Raw genomic sequence first — 10,296 nt, 5'->3', positions numbered from 1 at the left:
CAAAAAAAAAATTGGTATAAATTTTTGCTTCATGTGTTATGGTATGATCTGATGCCAAGTTCATAGGATTTAGACCTTTGTTAGATGGATTGTAACTAGCCACTTACGGTCTTCAATTTCCTAACTTTTGGTGGGATGGTTAATGCAAGGGATTGAATTCAATGGTCATACATGCTAGGCAAAGGTCACAGTCTTATTTCTTTTCCTTTATAGTTTACTGTATCTGAACACTTGGGATTTTGCCCAGAGGGTAGCTCTGGTCCTATTTGTGTGTATATTCAGGGTGGCTTCAATCATGCAATCATCTTGCTTCAGTTTTCAGTGTGCTTGCTGAAGTTACAAGCCGTTACCACACCTGCCTGGATTGTATTGCATTTAATTAATTGTGAGGGGATTTTTTATTTTATAACAGCTTCATGGCCATAATGTGTAGGTTTATTCTGTTTTACGGACATGCTGCTTGAAGAGGTCCTGTTCTTTTTAGTTAATTCTGGCTACTGGCCCTGTATATGGACCTGATGTGAATTGTGTCCCAATTCTGCCTAGCAGTGAGCTCAATGTTTTAATCTATGAAATAGGGCCGACAAGTCTCTTCATAGAGATGTGAAGTAACAAACCTTACACCGTAGTATCAGGACATTCAATAAACAGCTTTGAGTTTTTAGTACTATTGTGATTTAAATGGCTTTTGTTTTGTTTTGTTTTTGTTTTTCTTCTTTAGGCTATGGTGAAATAAATGGTAATGCTGGAGAAAGAGAAATATCTTTAAAGAGCCTCAGTTCTGATGAAGCTACTAACCCTATTTCTAGGGTCGTCAATGGCAACCAGCAAGTTGTAGACACTAGCCTGAAGCAGACTGTAAAGACCAGCACCTTTGGAAAAACAGGAATTAAAACCAAGAATTTTATTCAGAAAAACAGTATGGACAAAAAGAATGGGAAGTCTTACGAAAATAAATCTGGAGAGAACCAGGCGGTAGACAAGACCGATACTGTAGCAATTCCAAATGGTGTTATAACAAATAATTCAGGCTATATTACTAATGGTTATATGGGCAAAGGAGCAGATAATGATGGTAGTGGATCTGAGAGTGGATATACAACTCCTAAAAAAAGGAAAGCTAGGCGCAATAGTGCCAAGGGTTGTGAAAACCTTAATTTAGTGCAGGACAAAATAATGCAAGAGACTAGTGTCCCAGCTTTAAAACAGGGACTTGAAAGTTTAAAGCCTGACTATAGTGAACAAAAGGGAACTCGGGCAGATGGTTCGAAGCCTATTTGGAAGTATGAAACTGGACCTGGAGGAACAAGTCGTGGAAAACCTTCTGTGAGTGACATACTTCGTAAAAGCTCAGATATTAAACCTGGTTTGAGCAGCAAAAAGTTTGATGATCGGCCTAAAGGAAAACATGCCTCAGCTTCTGCCTCCAAAGAGGACTCGTGGACTTTGTTTAAACCACCCCCAGTTTTTCCAGTGGATAATAGCAGTGCTAAAATAGTTCCTAAAATAAGTTATGCAAGCAAAGTTAAGGAGAACCTCAACAAAACTGTACAGAACTCTTCTGTGTCACCATCCTCATCTTCATCGTCTTCATTATCTACTGGGGAAACTCAGACTCAACCTTCAAGTCGATTATCCCAGGTCCCCATGTCAGCTCTGAAATCTGTTACTTCTGTCAACTTTTCTAATGGGCCTGTTTTAGCAGGAACTGATGGAAATGTGTATCCATCAGGGGGTCAGCCACTGCTAACTACTGCTGCTAATACTTTAACACCCATCTCTACTGGGACTGATTCAGTTCTTCAGGACATGAGTCTGACATCAGCAGCTGTTGAACAAATTAAGTCTAGCCTTTTTATCTACCCTTCAAATATGCAAACGGTGCTGTTAAGCACTGCACAAGTAGATCTGCCCTCTCAGACAGATCAGCAAAATCTGGGGGATATCTTCCAGAATCAATGGGGTTTATCATTTATAAATGAACCCAGCGCTGGCCCAGAGACTGTTATTGGAAAGTCATCAGATCATAAAGTAATGGAAGTGACATTTCAAGGAGAATATCCTGCCACTTTGGTTTCACAGGGTGCTGAAATAATTCCCTCAGGAACTGAGCATCCTGTGTTCCCCAAGGCTTATGAGCTGGAAAAACGGACTAGTCCTCAAGTTCTGGGTAACATTCTAAAACCTGGGACTGCTGAGAGTGGAGCCTTATCCTTGGAACCCAGTCATTTAGGTGACCTGCAAAAAGCAGACACCAGTAGTCAAGGTGCTTTAGTGTTTCTCTCAAAGGACTACGAAATAGAAAATCAAAATCCTCTGGCCTCTCCTACGAACACTTTGTTAGGCTCCGCCAAAGAACAGAGATACCAGAGAGGCCTAGAAAGGAATGATAGCTGGGGTTCTTTTGACCTGAGGGCTGCTATTGTATATCACACTAAAGGTAACTCTTTTTTTATTTCCCCAAAGATTTTGATGGGCTGATTGTGTGTGTGTGTGTGTGTGTGTGTGTACACAAGTACATATACTAGTATATTTGAGAGTCTTCTGATTATAAGTGGTTGAATAAGTAATTAGTATAAATTTCCTGATTCAAGGTCTTTGGAGACAATATAGTTTATAAGAATGTAGTTTTCCAATGTAAAATGATCAAGAAAGGATCACATAGTTACAGAGGTTTTATGTGGAAATGAAGCACTTGCTTAAAGGAATAATTTTTTTAGCTTTTTGAAACAGGGTTTCATAGTTAGGCTGACCTTAAATTCTTGATCCTTCTGTTTCCCAGGTGCTGGGATTTTAAGTGCATGCTACCTACCATGCCTTGCTCAGTTTTTTTTTTTGTTTTTCGAGACAGGGTTTCTCTGTGGTTTTGGAGCCTGTCCTGGAACTAGCTTTTGTAGACCAGGCTGGTCTCGAACTTGCTCAGTATTTCTAAGGCTAATGAGGTTTTTTATATGTTTTTGTTTTGTTTTGTTTTAAAGTGATGACCTTACGTCCTAATTCTGTCTCAGGTTCTGCTGGGATTGCAGGTCTGCCACAAAATGTGGCCTGCTTCCTACCAGCACTTGAGGCAGAGGCAGGCAAATTCCTGAGTTTGAGGCCAGTCTGGCTTACAGAGCAAGTTTCAGGACAGCCAGGACAAATTAATGTCTCAAACCTGAGAAAAAAAGAAAGTCTCGGGTCCCAGAGATGGCTCAATGGATAAAGGCACCTGTTTCCCCAAGCCTTATGTGAATTTGATCTCTAGTTTTTTTTTTTGTTTTTTTTTTTTGTTTTTTTTTTCGAGACAGGGTTTCTCTGGTTTTGGAGCCTGTCCTGGAACTAGCTTTTGTAGACCAGGCTGGTCTCGAACTCACAGATGATCTCTAGTTTTCAAATGGTGGAAAAGATTTGACTTCTACAAGTTGTCCTTTGACCTCCACACTTGTGCCATGGCAGATATCTCCACCTGCAAAATATAATCAAAAATTGTTTTTCTTTTTGCTGAATAGCATAACTTTTATTTTTGGCTTTTCAAGACAAGGTTTCTCTGTAGCTTTGGAGCCTGTCCTGGAACTAGCTCTTGTAAACCAGATTGGCCCTGAACTCACAAAGATCCACGAAGTTCTGGGATTAAAGCTGTCTGCCACCACCACCCAGCTAACTTTTTTTGTTGTTGTTTTGTTTTTTGTTTTTTCGAGACAGGGTTTCTCTGTAGCTTTGGTGCCCATCCTGGAACTAGCTCTTGTAGACCAGGCTGGCCTCGAACTCAGAAATCCGCCTGCCTCTGCCTTCTGAGTGCTGGGATTAAAGGCGTGCGCCACCACCGCCTGGCTTGTTTTGTATTTTTGAGGCAGGGTTTCTCTGGCTCTGACTGACCTGCAACTCTAGAGCTGGCCGGCTTCTAACTCACAGATGCACCTGCCACTGCCTCCTGAGTGCTGAGATTAAAGGCCTGCATCACCACTACTGCCTAACTTCCTTCTATCTTTACTTCTTTTGGTCTAAGTCTCTGAACTTCTATTCATAACTCCTAACCATTTTTCACAAAAGAGGTGGGATAATCTTAGAAAGGAGGGGTTTATTTGGTCTGCAGATTACAGTTTTCGTGACTGAGAGAAGCCAGGGCAAGAGTTCAAGACAGGAGCCTGAAGCCAGGAACTGAAATGAATCAGCAACCAGAGAGGAATGCTGCTTACTGTCTTTCATGGCTTGCTTAGTTACATTAGAAGAACTCAACATGCTGTATTCTTACATGTGTATGTGTAAAAAAACAATAAAGAGGCTGGGCCGTAGTGGCGCATACCTTTAATACCAGCACTTGGGAGGCAGAGACAGGCAAGCGCTAGCTCCTGGACAGGCTCCAAAGCCACAGAGAAATCATGTCTTGAAAAAACCAAGAGAGATAGTCAATTTGGGAAGGAAACAGGGTAAGTTTAAGAAGGAAGAGAGGTGAGGTAAAAATGATTTCATATTCACATATGAAACTTTCAGGTATAAAACTTCATGTATTAAGTTTTTTTCAATTTATAATAGGCTGGCTGTAGTGATGACCAGCCGTTATAAACATCTCCCTTTCAGAGGACTCAAGCAAGCTTAATTCCCAGAACTCACACCAGACAATTCATAACTGCCTGTAATTCCGCCACCTTCAAATCTGACATCCTCTTTTGGTACCCAAAAGCATGGATAGGTATTTTATGAGACACACAACAAAACTATTTAAAAAAAAAAAAAACAAACTGGGCAGGTGATATGGCTCGGTGGTTAAGGACACTTGCTGCTCTTCCAAATGTTTCATTCCCAGAATCCACTTGATGGCTCACAACTATCTGTAACTCCAGATCTGGAGGATCCAATGCCCTTGGCTCTAGGCACTGGTGTGTTTCAAGGACATACTAACAGGTTAAATATTCAAATACACAAATCCATCTTCCAAAAAAAGAAAGACATCATACACAGCTTTTTATTCTCTAAGGCAATGGCTTATACCAAGGAAAATGTGATAATTCTTTCACTCCTACCCTTTATTCCTACAGATCCCTACCTAAATGCCTTTAATCCTAGCTCTCAGAAGACAGAGGTGAGGAATTATTTGCATTCAAGGCTAGCCAGGACAACCAGGGCTACATGAAACAAATTTTTATTCTGTTTTTTGTTTCGGGAGGGATGTTTCAAGCCAGGTTTCTCTGTGTCCTGGAACTCTCAGAAAACCAGGCTGGTTTTGAACTCAGATCTACGTGTCTCTGCCTCCTGAGAGCTGGGATTAAAGACGTGCGCCACCACTGCCTGGCTATTTTCTAAAATTTTTAATGATATGTATTGCATGGGATAAGGTGTCAATGTGGATGTGAGCATAGTTCTTGCAGAGGCCAATAGAGGTCATCAGATTTCCTTTGAGGCTAGAGTTATAGATTATGGGTGCTGGGAATCAAACTCCTATAAAAAACATAATGTCGGGCTGGAGAGATGGCTCAGTGGCTAAGAGCATTGCCTGCTTTTCCAAAGGTCCTGAGTTCAATTCCCGGCAACCACATGGTGGCTCACACCATCTGTAATGACATCTGGTGCCCTCTTCTGGCCTGCAGACATACAGACAAAATATTGTATACATAATAAATAAAAAAATATTTTAAAAAAATTTACAAAAAAAAGCATAATGTCACACTTTAGGCTAAGAGATCAAGTAGATCCCATTGCTTCTTGATTTATGCAAAGGACTTACCATGAATGGTTGTAATATAGTAATTGAGAGTGATATAAAAGGAATTTGTTTTGGAAGGGTGAGGCAGGGAGGGGAGCATAGAAAAATGTATTATCTCAATCAAATCAATAAAAGAGAGGAATGACATGACTTAATTTATAAATGAATGATAAATAAAATCTTGGTGATACTAGGAGCTGGACCAGTCTTTCACAGAGATACTAGGTGTGTTGTTTAATTTCGTATTAAGCTTGAAACAAACCTAAACACACCTGGAACAAGAAATTCCATAAATTGAGGAATTGCCTTCAGAAAATTGACCTGTGGGCACATATACGGAGCATTTTTGACTGCTAATTAATGCAGAAGGTTCCTTTCCTGTACACTGAATGGTACCATCTTTATACAGGTGGTCCCTGTCTAAAAAAACTATGGAGAACTGGAGTGGGAGGGCTTGATACTGACTAGCAATTTGTAGTTTAAAAGTAGGAATCTTGACAGGTAAAGATTGACTTGCTCTCCAGATCTTTTTGAAAATAAAAGTTTAGCAGCCGGGAGGTGGTGGCACACACCTTTAATCCCAGCACTAGGGAGGCAGAGGCAGGCGGATCTCTGAATTGGAGACCAGCCTGGTCTACAAGAGCTAGTTCCAGGACAGACTCCAAAGCCACAGAGAATCCCTGTCTCGAAAAACCAAAAAAAAAAAAAAAAGTTTAGAAGCTGAAAATATAGCAAAAAAGCAGTGCTTATTAAGTTTTCTATGGTGTGTTTAATTATATATGTAAAAATTCCATCAATATAGTTGGGAAGTTTTGGTGTCATTTTCTGTGTCATCTGCTCTCTAGGGCCTATTACAGAAAACCAGTTCTTATAGTTTGTGATAATTATGTGAGCCTAGAAGACATTTTTCTCCTGCAACCTCAAAAGCAGTGAGATGATGTTCCCTTGGCGGTTAGTTGGTAGCTTTGTGTGTGTTTATTTCTTAGGGCCAGGGATTTTATATTGCCTAGACTAGCTGTGCAAAAAAGTTCTTGACTTTTTTTTGGTCTGTATCTTCCATAATTTTTGTTTTTGAGACATGATCTCTCTCTATGTTAACCAGGCTAGTCTCACAGAGGTATCTGCCTCCCAAGTGCTGGAGAACGCCAAGGGCTGAGAGTGCTGTGCCATCCTTTCAGCTGACTTTATTCCAGTCAGGGATTCTCTCCTGAGTGCTGGGATTAAAGGCGTGCAGCTGAGTTTTTTAAAGGCATGTACCCCACTACTCCCAGCTTTGTGTGTTTTTGTGTGTGTCTGTTGGATTTTCAAGACAGGCCGTTTGGATACCTGTGTTCTGATCATCCTAGTACTGAGTGCTGGGATTAAAGTTGTGAACAATCATCACTGGCTTTTTTTTAAGTGTAGAACTGATTTAAGTAAACTAAATGCCATTTTATATTGTTGCGGTTTTAATTGAATTTAGTGAAGTGCATCAGCTTGAATTTTGCAGTTGAGCATTAATAAAATTGGATCAAACGAATATTGTTTTCCCCCTAAACAGAAGAGAACTAAGCCAATAATAGTTTAGGTCCCAGGAGGACAAGTTCTTTGCAACCCTACTAAATATTGGTTGGTTCAGTGGTGGTTTATTGGCCTAGTGACTTTTCTGTCTGAATTTGATTTGAAAGTATGGAGTTGCAGATGGTTGTGAGCTATCCCCATATGGATGCTTATAACCAAGCTACACCCTATTGGAAGAGCAGCAAGTATTGACCACTGAGTCATCTCTCTAGTCTTTCATTAATTTTTTTTAGAGATTTATTTATTATGTACACAGTGTTCAGCCTCCATGCCTGCAGGCCAGAAGAGGGCACCAGATCTCATTACAGATGGCTGTGAGCCACCATGTGGTTGCTGGGAATTGAACTCAGGACCTCCGGAGGAGCAGTCAGTGCTCTTAACTTCTGAGCCATCTCTCCAGCCCTAGTCTTTCATTTTTTATTTAAACTTTATTTTAAACTTTAAAGGGAGAATCACTTGAACTTAACTGGACTCTCAAGAGTTACCTTTATTTATAGTGTTAGTATTCTAGTCCTTTTAGTGTTGAGTAATAGTTACTAAGTAAGTTAGGCTTATAATTGGAAGTTCTGTGCATTCCTCTTATATCAAGTAGGCCATTCACCAGTTTAATTTAGAAGTATTAGGGTATGTGATGGCATAGGAATGGTACATATTTTACGTTTAACATTAATTACTTGCAGTGTTAGACGTACAACTAATTTTTAATGTAAATGTTCAGTGCAATTAAAGATATAAAGATTGAAGTCTAACCTTCTACAGAGGGAGTTTAAGGACAGCCAGGATTGTTGGCGCAGAGACCCTCTCGAAAAACAAAGGTGTTGCACACTTTTAATCCCAGCACTCCAGAGGCAGAGGCAGGCAGATCTCTGAGTTCAAGGCCAGCCTGGTCTACAAGAGCTAGTTCCAGGACAGGCCCCAAAGCTACATAGAAACCCTGTCTTAAACCTAAATAAATAAATAAATAAAGCTATGACTTTCAAAGGACTTTTATTCAGTTCCCAACACTCACATTAGGCAGGCAGCTTGTAACAGTTTGTAATTACAGCGTCAGGGGATCTGACATCCTCTTCTGGCCTCTCAGAATACCCAGACACATGTGGTATATGTGTACTCACTCATAATTAAAAGAAATCTTTAGAAAATGCACAAATGTTTACTTATTAATTGTAAGTTTGGAGTTCTATCCTGTAGAAATAGTAGCATGTATGATGCAACATAGTTAGACTTTCATTGTTACCTTTGGTAAAAGAACAAAAAAAAACCAAACCAAAAGTTGTAAAATGATAACACATAAGGATTGGCAATTAAAGTCTAGTTTTGGCGTTTTTCTCTTAGCTCCTCATGTATATATTGTGCCATGAACTTTGCTTAAGAAATAACCGTAGTCCATGATGGTGGAGATCACTCCTTTAATCTTAGCACTCTTCCAGCCTGGTCTACATAGTGTCTCCTTAAACCCACTTTGGGCTGGGTGGTGGTTATGCACACCTTCAATCCCAGCATGCTGGATGAATAGGCAGGCTGATAACTGAGTTCTGAGCCAGCCCAGTCTACAGAGATCCAGGACAGCCAAGGCTGCACAAAAAGACATGTCTCGAAACCAAAAAAAGAAAACCCAGTTTGATGTTTGCCTATAATCCCAGCACTTGGGATAGGAGTTTAGAGTTCAAGGCTGCCTTGGGATATACAAAATCCCAAGAGAAAAATAAGGCTTGGTTGTATGTAGAACTCAAGTGGTAGAGTGCTTGCTTGTATACATGGGTAGGGCCCTCCTCCATTCCTAGCACCACAAATTTTTATCTTTGTATACTGTTGTAGAGCAGTATCAACTATTTCAAGTTAAGTGTAAGTCCATTTTTTTAGGTCATGATAAAGTACTAATTAATGACTTTTCTGGAGTTTTGTTTTTGAGACAAAATCTTGCAGTGTACAATAGGCTAACAAATCCACTCGCCTCTTCATGTATCACGATTCCTGATTCGACTCATGTCTCTTAAGCATTAAATATTGGGGAGTCACCTTGTTTTAACATGGTAGAACAAATCAATCTTTTTCTGTTTGTTCTCTGTTATGGAGACAATCAGGACCATAAACATGTTAGGGAGGAAAAGCCTTCATTCATTTGAAGCTTGGCGTGTGTGTTACATTTCTCCATCCTTGCCTGTTTTGTGATAGACACCTGAGTTGCTTCCACACTGAGCATAGCTGTAGAAATGGACCCCAGTTCCAATTCTTGATTCTTTGAGAAATACTATTCCGGTTTCAACAGCAGTTTTACATTATACTAACAAGAGTGCCCAAAGACTTGGGTTGTTCCACATTTTCCTTGGCCAATTTATATTTTCTGTTTAATCCTATTGGGTATGAAGGGTGGATGGTATCTTGAATGTAATTTATACTTGTCTGACAGCTCTTCGTGCACTTATTTGTGTATCTTGCGTCTTTGGAGAAATTTCTAAGTACTTGACACAGTTTATCCAGACAGGGTTTCTCTCTGTAACTTTGGCTGCCCTAAAACTTTCCTTGTAGACCACACTGGCCTTAAACACCAGTTTAAGAGATATACCAGTTGTTGCCTGGAGTGCTGGGATTAAAGGCATAGATTGCCCAGCAGTTAAGAGCACTGCCTACTCTTCAAAGATCTTGAGTTCAATTCCTAGCAACCACTTGGTTGCTTACAAACCATCTGTAATAAGATCTGGTGCCCTCTTGAGGTCTTGAGGAAGACAGTCTCATCAATTTAGACCTTAAAACCCAATATGGAGAAGTTCTAACAGAACCGCCATAATACGGACTGCCTGTGTATGCTTCAACATTGCCAGGGCATAAATTTCTTTTACTCATTGATTGACTATTCATTCCACCAAGCCCAGCTGGGTTTTTGTTTTCTTTTGGAGGCAGAATCTCACTTTGTAGCTCTGCTGGAAATCACTATGTAGACCAGGCTGACCTCAAGAACTCAGATACAACTTTCTTCTGCCTTCTAAGTCCTGCCATTAAAGGCATGTGCCACCACCCTGTCCTCTGTTTAATTGTTGTGATTTAGTGGTGTCTTT

The 10,296-nt window shown here is 40.2% G+C and overlaps 1 protein-coding gene across 1 annotated transcript in view; it reads left to right on the top strand.

The window, feature by feature from the left end:
• The window catches only part of Nufip2 (nuclear FMR1 interacting protein 2), a 31,382-nt gene that overhangs the window by 4,725 nt on the left and 16,361 nt on the right, over positions 1–10,296 (top strand). The window contains exon 2 of the mRNA XM_005349490.3: positions 722–2,440. Within this exon, the coding sequence (XP_005349547.1) occupies positions 722–2,440 (1,719 nt within the window). The remainder of the gene's footprint in view (positions 1–721; positions 2,441–10,296) is intronic.

The sequence above is a fragment of the Microtus ochrogaster genome, chromosome 7, assembly GCF_000317375.1.
Source record: "Microtus ochrogaster isolate Prairie Vole_2 chromosome 7, MicOch1.0, whole genome shotgun sequence".
NCBI lineage: Eukaryota > Metazoa > Chordata > Mammalia > Rodentia > Cricetidae > Microtus > Microtus ochrogaster.
This window is presented reverse-complemented; position numbering and strand designations above follow the sequence as displayed.